Source organism: Tympanuchus pallidicinctus, unplaced genomic scaffold, assembly GCF_026119805.1.
Source record: "Tympanuchus pallidicinctus isolate F22 unplaced genomic scaffold, pur_lepc_1.0 scaffold2, whole genome shotgun sequence".
Taxonomy (NCBI): domain Eukaryota; kingdom Metazoa; phylum Chordata; class Aves; order Galliformes; family Phasianidae; genus Tympanuchus; species Tympanuchus pallidicinctus.
This window is the reverse complement of record NW_026294721.1, coordinates 3,063,400-3,086,702: the sequence shown is the minus strand read 5'-3', so window position 1 is coordinate 3,086,702 and position 23,303 is coordinate 3,063,400. Positions and strand designations below refer to the sequence as shown.

General features: G+C 35.5%; 1 protein-coding gene across 4 annotated transcripts in view; it reads right to left on the bottom strand.

The window, feature by feature from the left end:
• CTNNA2 (catenin alpha 2) overlaps positions 1-23,303 on the bottom strand; it is a 453,719-nt gene that overhangs the window by 298,773 nt on the left and 131,643 nt on the right. For all 4 annotated transcript variants that reach the window (XM_052682457.1, XM_052682450.1, XM_052682451.1 and 1 more), the window contains exon 7: positions 21,316-21,519. In XM_052682457.1, the coding sequence (XP_052538417.1) occupies positions 21,316-21,519 (204 nt within the window). The remainder of the gene's footprint in view (positions 1-21,315; positions 21,520-23,303) is intronic.

Here is a 23,303-nt window from a genome sequence, read left to right as displayed (position 1 = left end):
AAGCATTGCAAGCGTATCGAGATCCATACGATTGTGGGGGTTTTTCCACAAATGGAAAACCACCAGCAAACAGTGAAGTTCTGATCTCTCTTCCTTCTCTGAGTATGCAATACAGATTCTTCCAGAACCTGAGCTCTGATAGTAAACTTGCTTCTCTGAGCCTTTAAAATTAAACAATTTTGAGGTGCTGCCTCAAATGCACATGCAGCTTTTCTACTACTTGTTCTCATCTTCAGTACAAAGTTGGAAAGCACTTTCAAACCCCCCCAAAAAGTCAGATTCAAACCTTTCTCGAGTGAAGGATATAACTACATGAAACTTCCCTTTCCTGATCATGTTTGAGTAGCGAAGAGTGGCATTGATAATCATCAGTTATATCATCAAAAAATGTTGGGCCTGAAAACAAAATTTGTGGAAACAGAATAAGAAATTTCTGACTCTTTGATGCCTCAAATATCTAAAAATTCTTTTAAGGCTTATTTTTCACGAAGCAATTAAAGTGTAATTGTGGTTAAGAAAGCTATTTACTGTGGATTATCGCTCAGATTTTACTAACACTAATTTAATGAAAGATTGTTGTGGAATCAGCACACAGATTCATCAATTTGAACTCCACAGAGAAGCCACAGTAACGTAATTTGTCCAGAAACTCAAAACCAAAATTTTTTTGTCCAAGTACATATGTCATTTAGATGAATTAGGATAAGAATATTCCCTTCTTTTGTTTCTGTTTGCATGATGTCATACAGTGATAAAGTTGTCGTTTGTTCATCTTTTGAAGGCTTACATCAAAGCTCATTCATCAGAAAAGAATATTCTACATTCTCATAAAACACATTTTAAAAGCCTGTTTCCCATGGAAAGCAGTTTTACTTCCATAGTTTGAACAAGGGTTAAGTGAGAATCAATGCACTTTAATTAGGTTAACTGAACACATAGTACTGTCACAGAATTCAAAGAACTGTAGTGGAAAACTACAAAAAGAAACTTACTTCAAAGGTGAGCTCTTTTTCTTATAAATCAGCATGATCTAGCACAATCTAATGCAAATCAGTGTTTCAACAGATTTGCTGTACAAATACAGATGCATTAGGAAATCTGATGCATTTGCAAGGAAACCTGATTTATTTTCTAAAACAAAGATGGCCCTCATTAGTCTTCTTTTGCTTTATGAAAGATGAGGTTTGCAGAAAGTCATTTTCCCTAGAGTACTCATAAATCATTCTTTCTATTGGAAATGATAAGTAGCGAAGAACTTATCTGGCAAGTGCTGTTTTGCTGAATTTTTACAAGGAATGGAATACAAACATGTCCTTAAGCTCTATATTTAGTTAATTTATTAGCAAATTGCAATCATATTTGGGGGAAAAGTGGGGGCAGTTTTTCAAACATACTGGCTAAGAAAAGAAAACTTAAAGTATATTTTAAAAATAATTCCAAATGGACATGGAGAATGCTTGAAAGCATAACTGGGTACAATTTACAAATACTACTTTTTGTCATAACGTGCAGAAGCAAAATTATACTGAAAAGCAATGACAGAACAAATGCCTCTCAGTTAAAAGAAGACCCTTCCACCTTCAACCTCTAATCTAATAAACCTTTTTTTTTTTTTTTTCATTAGTCAACTATTAAGTACTTCTATAACTTGTGTTCTTTCTTTTTCTAAATGAATTAGAAAAGCAAATGAATGTGGGTATTTGTGGGTATGTGTTGTTGTTGGTCTGTTTGTTAACTTTATGCTCAAATAATCTTTTCTTGTAGAATACAGGACTTGCACAAAGAACAAAGCCCATGACTTCTGTACAGAATTTACCTCACAAAGTTGAGTATATTTTGTAGTAAGGCCCTTTTAATTTTTCTTAATTTGAGTAAAAGAAAAAAAAAAACCACCAAGACACTGTGATTATTTTTATTTATATTAATTAGCAAGACAGGAGCAAGTGTGATGAAAGCAACCAACACCTGCTTTTAGCTTAAAAATTGGCAGAAGCATATGGAGAGTCAGATTGGAGTTAAGTGTACCTGGGTGCTATCCCTTCTACAAGAAATCAGTATCCATTAATAATTAATATTCTATTTCTGTGCTGCTTTTTAAGCTGACAAGAATACCAGTTCCAGCACATACTGCAAAATGCCAGAAATAGCTTGTTGTCAGCTGCAAATAAGCAAGAATTCTGAACGTCAAATGGCCTGTCGCTGTGTACAAACTTTCTTCAACCATAAAATCATACAGGCTGGAAGAGACTTCAGAGTTCCCCTAGTCCAATCTCCTGCACCAAGCAGTGTCAGCTATGAGATCAGAGTAGGTTGCTCAAGACTTTATCTACCATAGTCTTGAAAAGCTGCATAGTTGAAGACTTCTGGGCAACTTGTTCCAAAAGCTGATAGTGTTTTTAATGGAAAATCCTCTCACTCTTCTTAGGGAGACAGATACAAAGACAAGTTTGCCATTTTTCCTATGGTTTCCCTACAAGAAATTACAGATGCTAGCAAATGATTCAGTAAGGAAACCAACAACTGGAAGACCAACCCTCCCCATCAATGTAGACTTCCATCATGACTGTCCTGCTTTCCCTCATTACTTAAGTCCAAAATACTACTGCTAGGTACAAAAGCACCTTCTACAAAACATGCAGTGTTGAGTGACTGTTAAATTCACATTCGTCCCTTAACCACCCTGATATAATAATAATGACAATAAATAGGAATTTTTCTTTTCCCAAATATACTGTCTCTCCACAGAATAGCATTTTATAAGAATTCAATGAAAATGTTTTTACATTTCAAAAAGAACAGAAAGAAACTGGGTCTTCCCAACATCCATGGCCAGCTTCTGCCGCTTACCTGTTTAATCAATTAAATATATCAGGATAGGAAGAAGTATCTTTTCTGGAATATGAAAGAAAATTGAATATATTTGCAGGCCCCTCAAAAATATAGAATTCCAGATATGAAGAAAATAATAATGAAAACCTTTGTAAAGAAGAAATCAGATGAGTTTATAACTTATCTCAACTACATTTTTTACCATTCACATCAGAGAAGTAGGGCTGCAGGTGCCAGGCGTGCTTTAATATCAAAGTGACAGGAGAAGGCTGCATTTCATATCCCAGTGTCAGGCTCTTTCTGCTCCCTTTCAGTTGGGGTCTTCACGCATTATGTTCCAGGTAGATCTTGTCAGTTAAATGTCAGGAAATTTTGAAAGGAGCCAGAGAAACGAAAATGACTCTACTAAGAGTAATACAGACATCAAGATCAAGATGAAAATGGTAAGAACTGTTCTGAATTCTTAATAACTCTTTCAAAAGGTCAGTTAAGGAACTCTGAGTTTAGGACCTCCTTCTGCTAGAGAGAACTGAATGAAGATAGAAGACAAACTGCATGTTGTTTTCCCTAAACTAGCTAAATTAACTGAAATACACTGTTACGCATTATGCTTTTTAGACACTGTGCTCTATATATAGCAAAATATGCACACAGAATAATTTCTTTTGGAATAATACATCACACAATGCTGAGAACATGGACCATCTTATCATTTTAGGCCATGACAAACCTATGTAGGATGCAAGTTTCCTCTTTCTTTGAATTCACAAAATGTAATTATAGCAACCCTCAGCAGATTGCTATGAATCAGATGAAGTGCATGAAATATATTTGCCAAAACCTCTACCATCCAGCAAATCAATGAAAGCAACTTTGTTTTCTCAAGTGAGGATCTTTACGCCCAAAATCCAATAATTAATTTATTTTACCTGTTATTAGAGTGGCTTAAGTTGGAGGGGATCATAAAGATCACCTAGTTCTAATCCCCTGCCAATAGGGTGGGTTGCCACCCACCTGATCTGGCAGCCTTCGTCAGTGCCTCACCACACTTTGAGTAAAGAATTTTCCTCTAAAATACACTAATCTAAATCTTCCCTCTTTTAAACCACTCCCCTCTTTCCTATTACTAGCAGACCATGTTAAAAAACAAAAACCAATATAGAAGCTGCTAGTCAAGCACAGTCACTACACACGAAGAAGTCAGATGAGGGGTCAAAGCAAAGACAGGAACTTTATTTTCTTTGAGAAAAAAAATAAAAAATAAAATAAAATAAACCAAAAAGGGGAAAAAAAGAAAAAAAAAAAGAAGAAGAAGAAGAACAAGAAAAAACATACATCTGTTGATGAAAGCTTTTAGTATCACGATATTTGTGCAGGTTCATTTCAACTCTACTGCAGCAAATAGAAATTTGCTGCATATATATTTTTAGGTTATATTTTTAGTTATTTTTACTTATTTTTAGTTCAGGTTATTTTTAGTTTTAAGTTTGATTAGTTCCTTTAATCAAATGTATTAGTACTCATTCACTGAAGCATGATGAATTTCCAATCCAGTGATGCTTAATGATACACAAATGCATAGCAGTCCATTCTCTTGAAAATTCTGTATGCAAATCTAATAGTATCAAAGCAGGGCTAGATTTATATTTTTCAATCCCTCAAACAGGCTTATTTTTAATTTATCTGTCACCAGGAATGGGAAGATATTTAAGAAACCTCATGAAATATCTTTTGCAAAATGCATATGTCACAATTGTGTGGCTTTCTGTTAAAGAAGGTGAATATCCATGTACATGCATAAGCATTTGCTTTAGGAACTTTCTGAAGAAATCTAGGCGAAATGATATTATCTGATTGTTAGCTACTTTTTATTTATAGCTGGTTGTAATTTAACATTTTAAAACTACAGAACTGGCCTGTATTCTATTCTTGGTGGATGTCACTTTTTTATTACTGAAGATAGATTTAATTTTATTTCCCTCAGCTGGTGTTGCACTTCAGTTATTATAGTTCCATTGACTGTAATGAAATGTCACTGCATTGCAATACCAGAGTCAGGAAAAACATTATAAAATCAATATGATGGTTAGGATATTCTTGGCACTCATAATACTTATGGTGCATTTTATAAAAATAGTGGTTAGTAGCTATATTAAGATTTCTTTCCCTCACATCCTATAATTTCTAGTTTCCTATGATACTGAACGCTTCAACTGTTCAACAGAAATTCTCTACATTTGGTGCTATCTGGTATTCAGTTCTTTCAGAAAATCTGATAGCTATTGCCTTTTGGAAACAAAAAAGCAGAAAACTGTAAGACTATTTAAACTCTATACTAGGCATTACTGAAAACTCTCTCCCCTTTCTTTCATCAGATTCTTATTTGGATTCAATAATCACAGTCGGGGATTCAACCAGCGCTTCAATCGTCTTGAAGATGATCCAGCCCACAAAAGGCTCCATCTGAAATAAAACCTTAACACCTCCCTCAAGAAGATTCCCATGCTGAAAATGTAGATTAACTCAGCTCTTCTATGGATCACTTAGGACAACCAGGGAGAGATTCATGGCTTGCAAAGGATGCAAAGATCAAACACTGCAGCTAGTCCCTCAAAAGCACTGAAAAAGTTACCATGGTAGATCTGCTTTGTTCCTTAGCTCCTCAAATATTCAAACTGTTCTAACAAGGCAATAAATATCCAGGATTTTCAGGAAAAACAAAAACAAAAACAAAAAACTAAGTTTGTCTATTATATTTTAAAGATGTTTCCACAGCATAAAGTTTGGAGAGCATTATTATGTATTTGGATGGCAAAGGCAGAGCTCATGCTTTTACACAATAGGTAAGAAAGGAGATGAACTTCTTTTCTTTTTTTTCCAATGGCTTTGTTTTTTTCTTGTTTTCTTAGACCCACCTTGCAATGAACAATTATAATCAAAACATCAAATAAACATTCCCCCTTCTACCTTATGATTAAAAGTAACAAAGGATGCTACACGAAGAAATGATTATACAGACTCTATTCCTTCAGGCCTTTAAAATCTATTTTAGCATGCTCTGGACAAATCCTCTGTCTTTAGAAACAGTGAGAATATAATGTTGTACATCACATGGTCACTATGGTCTCCTGTAGATAAAACCATGCAGATTACCACCCAAATGCAATGCACCTGAATGCAATGGCTAAACGTTCTGTCAAAACCAGATTACCTTTCATACCAAAATATTCAATGCCAGTGTCCATATCAGACACCTGCAAGCCTAATGCCCTCATGTTCTAAAATTCTGAGTGCCTGCTGTATTATTTTTTACTTTCCTGCATAAATCCGTTAAACTCAATATGTTACAGCAAATTCACAAAACCAAATGCAATCTGCTGGCCTATAAAACACTGGTTACTGAAAATCGAAGAGTTTAATATAGTAACAATTCAAGGAGTCAGCAAGCAGTCTCTGTGAGATGAAGGTCGAATCACATGCTAAGTAACCAAGTTAGATAAGCCATGCTGTAACACAAGGTATGTGTTTGCTATACATAGCGTGGCCATGAACCCATTCGTGTATTCCATACCTAATAAAAATCTGAACAGTTGGTCTGATTGGATTTTAAGTGATGCAAATTTGAAAATCAAATAGGCAGACTCCTTTTAGACTTGGTCTATTTAAACTATAATTGTAAAGAACTGCAGATAACATTTACAGTGCTACTGGATTCTCAGGAGACTTTACGGAAGGAAATGTATTTATCATTTTAAATTTGTTATTAACAAATAAAAATGTACACAGTATATGATGCTCTATCATTTTGTTATTACAATTTTGCTTACAGGGCAGTAAAAGTGTAACCACTCTTCAGTAAATGTGAAATACTCTTTAGTTTTCATAGTCATTTAATTATATGGTTTGATTTAAAAAAAAAAAAAAAAAAAAAGAGTTACATTATTGTCATTCTGTTAGTTTGGCAACACAAAGCAAAGAGAAAAAATACTACTTACATTTCCCATAATACAAATTAAGGTATGACTCAGACACCAACTTCACATTCTTAATTAGCAAGTAGAAGTTCAATCTTGAAAGAAAAAAGCCTTAAAAGTAACGACAGATTTGAAAACAGCTTTTACCTAACACTGAACACTCAGTGCGAGTTCATTTGGCTTTGGGTAAAGAGAGACGAGTTAAAAATGTGAAATACACATGCATATGAACATCCTAATATATCAGGAAATGTGTAGTCAAAGAAATATGAGCACAAGTCAGAATAAAACAGAAAATCACCTGCTCTTTTCCACCTTGATTAGTATCTCCTTCAGAAAAAAATATCTGTTTCCAAGTTCTTGAATACAGATTTATAAGCACTGGCAAATCAAAAAAGCATTAAGATTTTCTTGCACTTTCACATCTAAATTCATTTACTTTTCTAATGTTTTGACATCGCTTTTCTTCTTCCTTTCAGGAGAAAGTTATCTCATGTAGTTTAGGCCCTTATTCTGACTTTGACTGCTTATAGGAAAACTGTTTTACTGAATCAAAGCTTTTCTAAACATTTTGCAGTATTTTCTGGCAAAGAAAAGTGCATTGCCATCTCTCCATTTTGATTACACGATGCCAATATGCAATGAAAAGCACCTGAAGACACGGCACCTACCACCAGGACTTTATAAACATGGCTTACTTAGGAAGTGTGGCTTATTCCTTCTTCCAGAGGGTGCCAGTCCATCTTCTCTATATCTTTACAGATAATTTTAGGGAGATTTCCCATCATGGATATCTCCATGTTGCTTTGGAAGTTATTGCAGCTGGTGAGAGGCAGGTATGGTTGGAAAACAAAAGCACATGTCTATTAGGCAAGCAAATCTCCATGTATTGAACTTGATACATTTAAAGGACATGACACTGTGTCTTCAGTTTTGTTTCAGTATTCCAAATGTAATTTTAAAAAAAAAAAATCAAATAAAAAAAAAATGCAAGAAAAATTGATGGTTTCCTTAAAGAACTGATTCAATAAAGTTTTAAAATACCTACAAAGAAAACTACCAAAGAGTTATAGCTGTTGCATTTCTCTCCTTTCTGATCTGTCCTGGACTATACAACTCATAAAGCTGAAGGGGGAAAAAGGAATAAAAAAGAAAAAGAAAAAGATGCTAAATAGCTACTCTAGAGAGTTGTGTACATCTCTAAAATCCTTAATGCTCTACAGACTGTTTAAGAAAGGATCCTAAATTATTCATTTTTTCAACAAAAAAAGATCACCTTTTGTGTAGGAACTCCCTGGACCATAAATTGCTCGAGGCAGAGAGAATAAATTTTGCAAAGAATCACAATCACAATGTTTGTCAGGTTCTTATACTCTTCTTTAGTCACCCCCTGTGACCATTATCAGAGAAGAGATACCGGGCCACATAAATCTGACCCATTTTATGTTCTTTCCTTCAAATGTAGCCACCTCCTTTCAAGATAAGAGCAATTTTCAGTGCTGAGAACCTATATAGAATTATTTAACATCACTGCAACAAAAGCCCATAAGATATGTGTAAATCATCATCTGAAGTTACTATATCAGACACGAACAACCTACTGTATCAAAATTTCTTTCAAATATGGGATTGCCAAAAGGACACGGATGCTCATTCATGCAGTGTTTGAAACACTCTTTCAAAGCCATCTCCAGAACACTCTTTCTGACTTTGTCTTTTGTAAACTGCCCTTCCATCCTGACTTAAGGCCTGTTCTCTATGTAAAATTTTGTCTTATTTCCAAATCTGTCCTGAGGACACTTTAGACAATGGTGAGTGAAAAGCATCCCTCGAAAATGATCAACGTAAAACTTAGCATATTTTGAAGGTGTCAAATTCTTTCAGCTCATCAGAGGGAATCCAAAATGCCCAGGTTCCTCATGACTGGAAAAGGTTTCTCCAGAAATACAAACCCAGGCCCAAACGAGCAGTAATTTGTCATCCCAATCACCTGAGACATCTTAAATTCATAAAAACAATTAAAAATTCTGGATGAGGAATTCTAGAAGGTAACAGATATTAAAAAGCAAACAGTATTCTTTTCCTTTCACTTGTGCAGATCATTCTTCTTTCACGTTCTCTTTTGTACCCAGATATGAGGCAATAAGGATGGATTTGATTAATTGGCTACTGAAAAAAAATCCAGTAGAGATGAAAAACAACCAAACTAACTTTCTGTTCAGAACGCGGGGATAGCATCTAACAAACTATGATCACTCGAAATGAGCAACTGTATTAGAAATTAATACAAAGAAGAGCCACATTAGCCATTTATCTTCTAAGGCAAAATACTTTGTTTGACACAGTTCTATAAAAAGCTGTCTATCAGCACTGCCACCAGCTCCAGTTTGTTAATTACAAAAAAAAAAAAAAAAAGCAATTTGCCTAAAAATCTAAATCACACTAATGCAGTTAGACTACTGTGGGGTTAGCCATCTGGCTTAGAGGCTCATTAGTAAAGAAATGACCCCTATGCATAAAACACAGTTGGGTCATTCCAGGCTAATGAGCCTTCAAGCTTTATTGTTTGGTACATACAAATGGTTGGATATAGACGTACTTTGCAAGCTTAGTCCTGCACACTTGCAATCAAGCGTATCTTTTATTTATTTATTCATTTTTTAAAATTATTATTATTTACATTGAAAGAAGAAAAAAAATGCTTCAAGAGAGAAATAAAAGGTTTTTCACCTAAGGCAGATTTGTAAACAGTTTCTCGTTAGATTCTGGGAAAAATAAATAAAGAAATGAACTGTCTGCGTATTTCTGTTTCAAAATGTATTTCATCAGTTAAACCCGATGTGGAATTGCAAAACATTAACTACTTAATGCTTTGTTTTTTTAAACATTTGATTTCATAACTTTTAATTTAAATTCACACTGACAAAATGCTTGAAGCTGAACCTTTGGATTCATAGTCTGCTGGCTATCCATGCAGAACACGAGATGAACCAGCACCCATAAAACCTGAGACCCAAACCCAACAAATATACAATCACATTTTAAACCATTAGAATCTGCTTTACTGCCTTTCATGCAGATATCTACATCTTACAATTCTTACATTTTAGATCCCTGATAGAATCTTTTATGCATTCACATAATGACAAATAACTCTTTGCTGACACTTGTGGAATTTGCCTCATCATACATGCAGGCACCAAAAGGCATGCATAAGGGTTTGTGCTCACCTACCCATTCAGAATGGTAAGACATAATTTTGTGATGAGCCAATGCTTTCATGATTGACTCAAATAGCAAAAAATTCCTCTCCCACTCTTTTTTTTCAATTTTTCTCTTTTTCTTCTCCTCCTATATGTCTAGCAATTCATAAAACTAATTGATGTTCGGAAAAAAAAAATCATTAAGATAGTTCAGAAAGAAAAGGAATTTACAAGAAATGGTTACAACAGCTTCACATCACAGCAACTTCTGATGCTCCATATAAAAAACAAATAACACAATTCAATAGCCTCATAAATCCCTTGGGTGAATGGTCCAACCAGGTTGGAAACCATTAAATAGGGGTTCTGTTTAATTGCTTCTTTTGTCTATGATAAAATACAGCTAATGGAATGCCAACCAGTTTCATGGCTTCCCTGTGTTCCAGATAATGCAGTTATGTTACTGTGTGTTTAAGTGATTACATCTGATACCATCATTTGTCTTACCTATCACTGTCAAACTCTTTCTAACCCAATACAATGTCTCTTTTCAGCTGAGACTGAATGGTGTTTAATACAACAGCTTAAGAGAACCAAAGATTTCATTAAATTAATATGTCTCTGGTTAATTCTACCTTATCTACTTATTCAGCTTACCCTTAAAACCTAATTAAAATCTCATTTATCTGATCCCAGGATTCAAATACGATTTGGCAATGAATTTGACAGCCTTATAGTAACTACATTACTACACATCGTGCCCCCAGGTATTTTAGATGCTATCAGAAAAAACTCAGTCACTGTCCACTTGAAGCTCCAGAATTGCCTCTTGGGGATCTCTGACTTCAAACTGAAATATTTCACCACAATGCAAAAAGTCTGTGATGCTATGAAATATATGAGTTAATCCTAGCCATAAATAGGAAGAATTTCCTTTGAACAAAAAGAAATTATAACTTGTGTGCTTAACTCAAAACCTGACCAAATGCACGAAACAATTTCCAACGTTGTCACATGCTGTAATGCGTCCAACTGAGTTTCTCCATTTTTTATGTTTTTTTTTTTAATAACTGACAAGCAAATGAAAGAATTAGTCAGGGCATCAGTTAATTAATTGACAAACATATAAACAACCTACATAACATATGTATTGTGAAAATACAGAGTCAATACGTTACCCTAAGCTTAATCATACCTTACTTTATAAAGCATGTAAGCTTAAAGCTTTATTATAGAGAAATAGATTTCACAAAACATTTCATTCCATTCTGTTGAAGTCAAATACATGCTACAACATTTTGACATAGTTTTAATCTTTGCTAAAAGGAAAGGCTCTGAAAAATTCTCCAAATGTTATCAAATATTATGAAAACTGAATCAATATGTAAAATTACAAAACAAAAATCCAAATATGGAAAGAAATTATTCCTCCAGCTCAGCCCTTAATGAAATGAAACAACAGTTTCCTCTTATTTCACTGTTTCAGGGAGCTGCTTACAGTATAGTTGCCTTTCATGCCTTTCATTCCTCAAGTAAAGACACAAAAATAAACCACACATCCTCCCAGAGTCTGTCTAATACATAATTCTGAAAAAGTGATGAGTTACTGGGTCAGCAGACACAATCTGTCTACTGTATTTATGAAACCATAAGATAATTCTCCAGGTCAAATGTCAAAGCCCAACAAACTTGGATATATCTCTTTGTATTTTATCTTATGTCTGTTGTAGAAGGCAATTTGTAAATTAATCTTTACTAAGTTGCCTGTGTTCTTGAGTCTTGCATCATAAATCTGAAATAATTTCAGAAGGGCAGAGGAAGCTCTTATCCCTTGCTTGCCAAATCTGTTAGTGAAATATAAAATTATCAAGGCATTTAAAAGAAATGCAAGTAGAACTTAACATTCAATTTGTATTTGATAATTAACACACTTAATATTAACTGGATTTAAATATATATATTTTCTCAAATAAAATTTTGAATCTATTTTCTTCTAAAAATCCCGTAACTACTAACCTCTTCATTTTATATTTTATTACATTTTCATTGATTGCAGCTATACCACATCAGAATGCAGATCTCCAGTTAGGTAGAAAACATTTCTGGTATGCAAGTGTGCCCTCTTCTGGACATCTATTACCACGACTTCAGATGTCATTTCTCTAATAAGAAATCTTCTAAGTTAAAATCATTCTTTGTGTAGGTAAAAACATGAATAACTCAAACCAACACAGTATATGCAAAGCAGAGCTTAGTGGAAAGTACTGTAACTCCCTGATTTTGTAGTTTGGATTGCTAATTGGAAGTGTAAGCACCATAATAACATTCATACATAGATTTGCGTTCTCTGCCTGTTTGAGGGAAAGTGGATTCTTGATGTTTTTTTTATGGTACTCAACCGCATCAATTTCTCTTCACATCCTCTGTCCTTCCCTCAGCTCCACGTGCCTTCTGCAGGCTCTTAATGAGAAGGAAGCAAGTCTACCAAACTGCTCAAACCTGACTTCATGCATTGCTATGGCACATTTTGGCAATGCTCAAAAGAAGTGATACAAACCCATTTTCTAAACTGGGACACAAATGCCCTGACAAAGAACACATTGATGGTATGCACTCATACTCTCATGAAGTCCCACTGTCTCTTTATGGTTACACTCTCCTCTGCTCACCTGCAGAATAATAATATCTCAAAGACACAAATGTGTATAGTTAATATATTGTTTGAGTTTCCATTGATACCTTCAGATTTTCCTCAGTGGAAAGAATGTGCATATACTGCGCATATTAAAAAAATCATTAAGTGAACAGAAGATGTTACGGAGCCTTCAGGATACAGATTTCTGATGCTTACTAATGTTATTCGGTTCATGCTTATTTTGATGCATTCCCAGTAACACTAAAAAACTGGGCAGCCTGGTCTAGTATTAAATGGGGAGTTTGGTGGCCCTGCATGTGGCAGAGAGGTTGGAGATTCATGATCCTTGAGGTCCCTTCCAACCCTGGCTGTTCAGTGATTCTTAAAGGCACTCTGAATGTTTTACCTTGCATTCAAAAGCCTACATTGCATAACAATATGTTATCTGGACATACTGTACAAGCATTGAAACTGAAATGCATACAAAAAAGGCAGATGCACATGGAGATAATCATAATTCTGCAAATATAGTATAAAATGTGTGAGAAATCTTTCTCACTTCTCTTGACTTGCAGACTAGGAAAAATAACAAAATAATGACCCATAAATGCTAACTCTGGTATGAAGAAAAATTATTAAAGTTATGAATCACACCACATATTCAGTCTTTCCTACAGGTGAAAAAAAAAATAGCTTTAACAATATTATTTTCAGATAGCCTTAACCTTACAAACATTATTGCTGTGCTTTCCAGCATATTAAAAGCAGTGATGCAGAAGTCATTACTTCTGTAAGAACACATTTTAGAAAGATCAAAACTAATTAATACAAGATAAAATGAGTTAAAATACAACATTCAGTAGAAGGAAAATTAATGCTTTTTTTTTTTTTTTTCTTTCAATACTCCTTTGGTCTGAACATACTGAATTTAAAAGAAGCAGGCACTCTTAGTATACTCAGTACTTCTCAGTTACTGAAATATAATTGCATGATTTCCAGTAATGAATCTGTCTGGTATCAAAAGGACTCTTAAAAATGCATTTAGTTAATAATGGAATGGCAATGAAGACATATTAAGGAAGAGAATTCACAGAAGGATTGTAACATAACATCATTCAGACCATATTTTTTCCGACCCTTCATGTCAACTACATCATTAATTGTACATAGAGATAAAGGAAAACGAAAAAATAAGTCCTCACATACAGGCATTCAGTTGAATTCACTAAGCAATCTAGGAAACTCCCATGCTAATTCGGAGGGAAATACCTTGTCAGAAACATCATTCAACCTAATACTGCAATTCAGCCTCAGATTCCAAAAATCTCTATTTGTTTACACGTTATCAGGAGATACAAAGCTTTCTCAATGGCACATCATGGTCCAGCTTTACAAATACAGCATACAGTAGGTACCTAGAGAAGGCTCTCCAATGGACACCACCAAGCCAAAGCCATCAGTAGTGCAGTTCAGAAAGCCCCACAAGTCATAACTCAGATGAAATGTCACAGGGCTGTGTTATTCTATGACTAAAGAAAGGTCAAGAGAGGTCAAGGCAAATTTTTTTGCATGTTTGCCAAGGCATTCCCAAGGCATCAAGACTTGCTTTGCTGAGGGCTTTTCTATTTGTCTTTGATAAAAAACAATGTTGTTAACTGAATTTCCTGCAAAAATAAATGTAAACATGGACTTGCAAACTGAGAAAATGCAGAAATGAGCAAATAAGACAAAAAGTGGGGAAAAAAAAAAACCTCACTTGTATAATTGTAAGCAGTGCAGCATTTCTGTAAACATATCATACAGAAACTAGGCATCTCCTATGAGGCCCCGATGATCAAAAAATAAGACTCAAAAGGTTCCTTGAAATGTGGCTGAATCCTTTTGGAGTTATAATGTAGGTGGCATACTTAGTGATTTACGTACAGTCAGGAGAAGTTGAGGCACTCAGGAGAGATGCATAAACGTAAAGCCTAAAGTACTTGAGAAGAAACACTGTGGCACATCATAAACTATTTGCAAATTGGGAACATATTCTTCTCCTCCAGTCATAACTACCGTGTTTCCAGTTGTTTATTTCAAGTTAGGGAAGACAAAACTGCTTGTATAACATCCCAATGTGTAAAGTGGGTAGTAAATGAGCTTATCTCCAGCTTGAAATACAATATGGACAATTTCAGACAAGCTGTTCTTCTCTAGAAATGCTTCAAAAAGCTCACTGTTCAACCACAGTACCAACAAGAATCTTGTCCAGCCAAAGTGGTCATGGTCACATCAGTCAGTCCTGGTGACTCAGCGTTCGGTCGCCTGTCACTCAGCCCAGCCTCCATCCCAGGATAGCTACAGACATCATCCTATTTCATAACAGTAATTTATCTCTCACTGTCACCCAGGCTAACCTTATGCAAGGTTATTCAAGAATTACTGCCTTTCTCTTTTAAATATGAATTCAAATGGAGCTGTTAAACACAGGAGCTGACAGTATCTTGAGAGTTTATAGATTTCCCTTTGCTATCAGTTTTTTTCATTCTCCAATCAAGCACAGTAACTTTAGTTGTCTTTTAAGGACATTTCATTTTCATGTAGTGCAGCATTACAGTTTTACTTTGAGAAGTTAAAACCTTCTACTGATATATTTGTGGAGAAAAACTGCCTGGAGACTTGTATTTTCCCTCCCTGTTTTCTTATGTTTTGCATCTTCAAGATATGACATTTTCTTTTCTATAGAAACAGGAATTATTGCCTGTAGCACCTCAGTTGCAGTGAACAGCAGTCAGCAATAGGTAGCAGCTTTAGAGAACAAGATTAAAAAGAGCAAACACTAGGCAACATTATTCCTATGGTAATATCAGTAAAATAGCAACAAAAACAAGCCTAGCCTGTAGAACTCTGAAACTCACACCTATATATATTATATAACAGTAATACAAGGAATCCGGAAAGATGTGTTCAATCCAAAGAGTAGTCAAAAAAGTCAACAAACAATACTGTGCATTCTCTGTCCTGAAACACAATTATAATAAATTGAAACCCAAGCTCTTCTGAAATGGTAGCAGTAGCTGAAAGCAGAAGCACTGGGTGGGAATGAAAGTTAACAAGTCCAAAGGCTAGAGCAGATAAGTAGGTATTTGAACTGGATGGGAAATATCTTTTCAAATGTGCACTTGTACTCCTTCCAAGCCAGAACTCAATTGGTTACAGAGATCTTTAACAGTCGTGGCTTACTCACTTGTCAACCACTTTCCAAATTTGTCTGTGATACTCCACAGCAACCCAAAATTCACAAGCTGTCTTTATTTGGCACTGAAACCAAGGATGTCAGAACATCTTTTTAAAGCATATTTTTCTAAATATATCATTTTCTTCTTTTCTCATCCTAACCAGATATCAACAAGCAGCACTCTCGTGTTTGCAAGAAAGAGTGCCCGGAGCTGGTTTACATGAATTTGGCAATACACTGCTAACCCACGAATCTAAGCTTAAGAGCTGGAGCTAAAAAGTACCTAGGACTGCTGTTTCCTACCAGCCTGCAACACAAGTCATAAAGGACCCACAAGAGCAAAATAGCAGGAAAATTGGCCACGATCAGAGCTAGCCATCCACTAAACAATGCCTTCATTTAAACAACTGGGAAACAGTTGTATTAACAGCTTCTGCTGAACTATATTTCATTCTCTGCAGAACAGGAGCCAATAAAGGTTTATTATTATTTTTAAACAAATGATTGCATATGTTACATCTATCTAAGATTTTGAGGAAAAATACTTCCATTTTTCTAAGAGATAAGATATTCCATATAATCTAATCAACTGAGATGTTTCTTCCCTCCGCTTCTCAGAAATAAAAGATTTTAAAGTTGAGTTCAGCATGGAAATAAGAGAGATCATTCTGGAAGAACATTTTGACAGAGCTACTGATAAGAAAAATGGAAAGCATGTATTACCAGATATCTGCTACAAGATATATAATCAATAATGAAACAGTATATATGTCATCTCCATAGAAGTTCTTTCTTAGTTCTTAAATACAGTGAGACTCTAGTTATACAAATACATGATTAATGCTTAGAACTCATAAAGATACCAGGAAAAAAAATCTGTAGCAACAATAATTCAAAAACCTCCTACAACAATAACACTACTTAAATAACCTCTGAATTGGGTCTGAAACATCTGAGTTGAAGACATCTTGAAAAAAAAAATCTCATTCAATATGTAGGACATAGAACAAATCAATATTTATCTGAGAAGATGGAACAAAGAATCAGAACACACCTCTCCAACCATGTCTTGTCACAGTCCTCTACCGTTGTGACAGTTCTCTTCAGGGAACTGAGCTTCTTTATTTTGAAGAAGAGAAGGCTCCAGGGAGATCTCACTGAGGCCTTCCAATACTCAAAGGGAGTTTATGAACAGGAGGGGGAACGGCTGTTTACGAGGGTTGATAGTGATAGGGCAAGGGGGAATGGTTTTAAAAGAACTGAGGCAGGGGAGGTTTCAGGTTAGATATTAGGAGGAAGTTTTCCACACAGAGGGTGGTGAAGCACTGGAACAGGTTGCCCAAGGAGGCTGTGGATGCCCCATCCCTGGAGGCATTCAAAGCCAGGCTGGTCTGGTGGTTGGCGACCCTGCACATAGCAGGGGGTTGAAACTAGATGATCATTGTGGTCCTTTTCAACCCAGACCATCCTATGATTCTATGATGATGATTTTTTATGACATAAAAAAGGACATTTACTAAACTAGCACCATTTTTCTTTTCAAAGTTGAAATCTGCCCTGTTCTCTCTAACTGAACTTTTGTTTTGTTTTTTTTTAGATTTGGATGCCAACATTCTGAAAGTGGCCTTTGCATTTTTTTACACTCATATCCCTAGGCCACATATCTGGAAATTTAGTTTAACCAATCTTGCATCTCGCTCACCAAACCATATGATGACTTATGGTATCTATTTATCCAGTTTTCTGAACTGCACAACAGTTTTAACTTATTTGGTAAACTTTGGGTAACACAGAGAGATTTCTCCCTGACATAAAACTAACCTTCGGAACATTATAATCTACACGGCATCCTGTGATGGATCCATAAACACTGGAAAAACAAACAGGGGAAACAACAGCATTGTGTGTGTGTTAAATCTTCCTTTGCATTGCAGCAGAGTATATTGATCTGCCAAAAGCTGCTAAAGCAGCTAGCGATGAAAACAGACTACAGGTGCAGGGAATATCAGGAGATACAACCAATGTACTTTAAAAGCCCTGCAGGAGCACAGAAGATAAGATTCATGCCTCTCCACAGGCAGCTTTCTAAGAAAGAGGTGGGCACAGTGGGTGTTCTGCAGGTGGAGGAAGTTTTCTAACGCAACCTATGCTACATAAAAAGCAGAAGTTCTTACATTGTTCAGCCTGATGCTATTTCCTTATCTTGGAGCAAAATCTGGAAAAAAACCTTTTTTTCTCCTTGCATTGCCTTTAGCATTTAGACAGAAAGCACAAGCAGCTTGTATCATCACACAGCCAACCGTCTGTTTCATACAACTGCCTGTAACCCTCCCAGTTTCCTCTTTGTGTCTTGAATACCATCCACAGATACAACAGCAAAAAATAAAAATAAATAAATCAGTGTAACTTCAAGAGTGACAATTCCATTCTGAGTGTTTCTTTTCCACTATATTTTACTTTTGTATGTACTGAAATTTAATGTAAGATAGAATGCAAACTACAACAAATTTTCACAGTTCTATGCAGTGTCAATGTTTAACACTGAAAAAAGGATTACAGAATCTACTTGGCTACTAAGCAGTTTGAAGTCCCCTGTGATTCCCAATCATACAAGTAGATAACAAGAAAGAAAAAGTTTTATGCTGGGGAACAACTGACCTTGCATTCACTCTAAATGACATTGCAAGTATCCAGCAATTGCATTGTCTGAAACTGTACACTAGGACCACTGAATATTCAATTTGTTCTATGCTTTCTGTATCAGAGAAGTATCAGAGAAGTATGTAGATAAGATCAACAATCATCCACCAAATTGAGCCATCATTTTCCAGGTGTTATCAAAAGAAGTGAAAAAAGGACAAAAAATATTTTATGTGATTTGAAATGATAGAAGGATTTCAGTGGTTTAAGCCTCTGCAGGCAGAAGTCAAATACGTCCATCTTCACCAAATCATCTCAGAGGTACAGACTCACAACTTCATCATGTTAGGCAGCTTAGTGTTCATGATTCAGTTTCACCCTTTTGAAACTTAGCCAAGCTTTTAAAAAACTTTGCAAATAAAATCCTCCATTCTCATTAGTTCATATATTCTGAGATCTTCAGATAGAGTTATTCAGCTTATAATACATCAGATTATAAAACTCAGCTTATGAAAGGCCTTAACAGGATTCACCTGATATCCATCAGTTATAAAAGAAGCTTAAACACCTCAGGCTCAATTGATTTGATTAAGGTAGAAGCCAAGCCATTTGCTGTTCCTACAGCACATGGATGTGGGGCTGGCAGATACAACACAAGACCTACAGTAGATTCAAAAGCTTCCTATTGGCACACTGAGGCCAAGAGCCTCAGTTCAAATGATCTGAAATTACCCGAACCAGTAATTTAAAATGTCACTAAGCATTTACTTTAGATGAACTGAGATCCTCAGCTAGCTATACGTATCTACATGTTAAAACAGATTTCAGTGTCTTCAGATGTAAACTGAATCTCACCTCTTGTATCCACTATGAACAGCTTAGGCAGTGTTTAGTACAATATCATTCTTAAATTCTGCTCTCACGGGCACGTTTAAGTTAGAAGTACTTCACTTTTTAGGAAATCAATTATATATTTAATCATTACAATGTGCATTCAATCACTACAAAAAGGAGCTTAAGTCAATTATATTCCCATACACAACATGAAAAGTCATAATTATAGAAATGGTGTGGTATAGCTAAAATTAAGAAAAAAAAGGAAGAAAAATTGAAGATACCATGGTAACAGATATTAACACCATTATGTGTTTAAGCAACAACTAGGAGGCTGTGAGCCATCTTCAATGTGTTCATAAATGCTTACAGTCACTTAAAACTTTCCGTTCTCTGCAGACGGGGTCAGAAATAAAATAAAGAGTGTTTCTGGTCAGAAGGCAAAGTGCATTTTACTTCCAAAAACCTGTGCCCTTAAAAAGATACACCGCAATGACAAATGACAATCCATCAGATCTCTTTTTGAAAGACCTATAACAATGACACCTAACTAATAATTCTACATAGCAAGATTTCGTAGCAAGCAATCCAGAACATTTCCTTCCATCAAAGCCTCTTCATAATGACTAACCAAGAATGCAAGAGCTTAGACTTTGCTTTCTATCACATTACAAGAACTTTCCAACCATCACTCAAGTTAACAATAACAGAAGAAAATATATTATTTCAAATTCTCCACCAGCATTAAGTTACTTCTTACAGTGACTATTTGGAATGAATACCTTAAAATGCCAACATCGTTTCTATCTGTACCTCAAAATAACTCAATTTTGGTATTTATCAGCATACCATATAGCTGTGTAACAATGTACACGACTATGTTAACAGCTCATCCTTGGACAGTCTTAGTAATGATACGATTCCAGAAAAACAGATGAAAAAATTGCAGTCATAGCCTGGTAGAGACGACGGACAAGCATAAAGTAGGATTGTCATTCTGAGAATGTTTGTTTACATATCTGTTTGCAGATATTTAAGATCATAATCGTATCATATTTAAGATAATTCTCTTTGTAAAGAGGATTTACAAGTTTGCATTGGTATTACATTCCAGTGCCCAGAAGGTCAAAGAAAGGTGATGATAGCCACAAGGACTGTTAGCTTCAAATGGTGACTATCATGTTCTTTTAAAGGGAAAAAAGCATTTCTTTATAGTTCTCCCAACAGTAAGTTGGCATTTTTAAGTTTTTTTTATACGGCTTAGGAATTCACACATCATCCACAAGACTCAGGAGTAATTTTCTGGGATAAGTTAGGTACAACAAAGGCTGCGCACTGCAACTACCACGTTGTCAACAGCTCTTGAGTCCCTCCACAAACAGCTGTACTTAGGGCATGGCAGGCATCTTGTTGTGGGAACAGCAATGCTGATTAATATTACTCACTGCTTCCACAGATACAGAATATTTAATAGCTCCAACAGAAAGCAAAGACCTTCAGTGGATTAACCCACACAGCTGACACATTATCTCACATGAGCATCTACAGGTATCATCTTAACAAACATACACCACGACCATTACTGCACAGAGAATATCATTTTGATAATGAACTGTATTCATTTTCACTAGTGAAAACTGTTCTCAGGCCATCATCTATTGACACTTCTTGCCACTAGGTTCCATTTAAAAAGTATTTTGTCCCAGTGTGATTATTTGATGGCTGTTTAGTGTACAAGAAGGAACTTCAATGCTACTGCTATGGGGAGCAAGGAGTTCCTTCACAGACCAAAAGACACTGTGAACTTCTAATTGCACCAAAGCTCTGCCAAAATCTTGCAAGATATTTAAAAATGAAATGATTCAAACCGCTCATACGAAGAAGCATAATTGTTTGGTTTTTTTAAACAGTTAGAGCCTTTTGCTAGAGAAAAGTTGAATAATTTAGCGGAAAAGAAACCAGTGCTAAGCATGCATCACTTACATTGTTCATGTACTCGCTGAGCAGGTCCTGCAGCGCCTGCCGCACGGCGTTGCATTCGGCTACGATGCGCTCCCGGCGGTCATCCCTCGTGCACGAGGAGTCTGCCATCAGCGCCGCCCCGCTGATGATGCTCTCCAGCCTCTCCTCCAGTGATGGCCTGAAGCGGGCCTCGCTGAACGTCATGGGGTCTAAGATGATTTTGTTCTGAAAAGGAAAATGGTAACGAGAAGATGAGCGGGAAAAACGGAGCACCATGAAAGATGTGGATCTGTTGGAATGGGTCACAAAGATTATCAGAAGACTGGAGAACCTCTGCAACACATTGAGGAAGTCGGCCTTGTTCAGATTGGAGAAGAGAAGGTTCCAGTGGGGACCTCACTGAAGCCTTCCAGTTCTTAAAGGGAACTTCTACACAGGAAGGAGACTGACTTTTTACATGGTCTGACAGGGATAACACAATAGTATTAGACTAAAGGAGTGGAGATTTACATTATATGTTAGGAGGAAATACTTTACTCGCAGGCTGGTGAGGCACCAGAACAAACAGGCTGCCCAGAGAGTTGTGAGTGCCCCAGCCCTGGGAGCATTCAGGACCAGACTGGATGGGGTCCTGGGCAAACTGACTTGATGGGTGGCAACCAGCCCACAGCAAGGGGGTGGAGATAGATGGGCTTTAAATTCTCTTCCAAGCCATTCTATGATTCTATAATTCTATACCTTGATTATTACTACTTTTAACGTTTCTTATTTCAGCAGTTTCAAAGAGTTTCTAATCTTCCCTATGGATAAATTATCTACCAAAGAAATAAATTTCCTAAGAAATAAATACTAAAGAAATGCCCAGCAGCTAAGAAATCTCATTGTATTCATGAAAATAATTCACAGCATATTTTTTAGCATATATAAACATTACTGTTACAAACAGAACAACTGGTTCAAATACCAGTTTGGGAAGCATAAAGTAAAAAAATAAAAAAATAATAAAAATAAAAAAATAAAAAAATCAATACAACACAACCTACTGGGTTATGTATGCAATGATTGTGCATCTCTCACAAATATACACTTTACATATATATATATATATATATATATACACATATAATCTTGATGTACCATAATTTCACAAGTATTTTTTTTCCTCTCAACCATCACAATTTTTTTTCTTAGTCAGAAAATTCATTTGAAAGATGCAAATATTCAATCATCATTTTAGAAGTGCAAGCTTTTTATGACTGAAAAGAAAGTTGGATTTTTTCTCTTACTAGATTTATACTGCTAAAATGTTACTATGTTATAGCAATATATAGCAAGATGATACAGTTAATTTGAAAAAAATAAATTATATTAAAATGTCAATCAGGATTTAGGAGCATGATATATGATAAACATTCTCTTTTAACACTGAAAACTGTATCAGATTATTATGAAGAGCAGATGCTCAAACGAAGTTATTCTAGGTTAAATTCTGATTCTGTTACACATGGGGTATGGCATCTAATTGACATCAGTGAAACTTCCAATTAATTCCTCTGCACACACATACACACATGAAAAAATTAAAAAATCCAAAAAGTAAAAAATATTAAAGAATTACTCTCACTACTGCACAGGAAAAAAAAGGATCAAGCCCTGCAATATTTACAACCTAACTAAATGCAAGGCAGTTAAATAGCAACAAGTGTAAGGATGTCATGAAATGTATTAATATTCATTCATTACCAAGATACAGAAGAATTCTAAGCATATATCTTATTGTTCAAGCTCCAGGAACTGCTGACTTCACAGAAATGAATGCAACATTAACCAGAATGTGAAATAATGTCTTGCACGCATCTTCTAGGGTCTATGTTTCATTGCTGCAAGCAAAGCAGTTTTACAAGCATCTAAATTAGAAATGACTTCTCTAATAGCTGGGCCTACGCATATTTATACAGCAGTGCTTTTCAATCAAATGTTAATACTTAGAGCTCGCTGCAGTACTTACG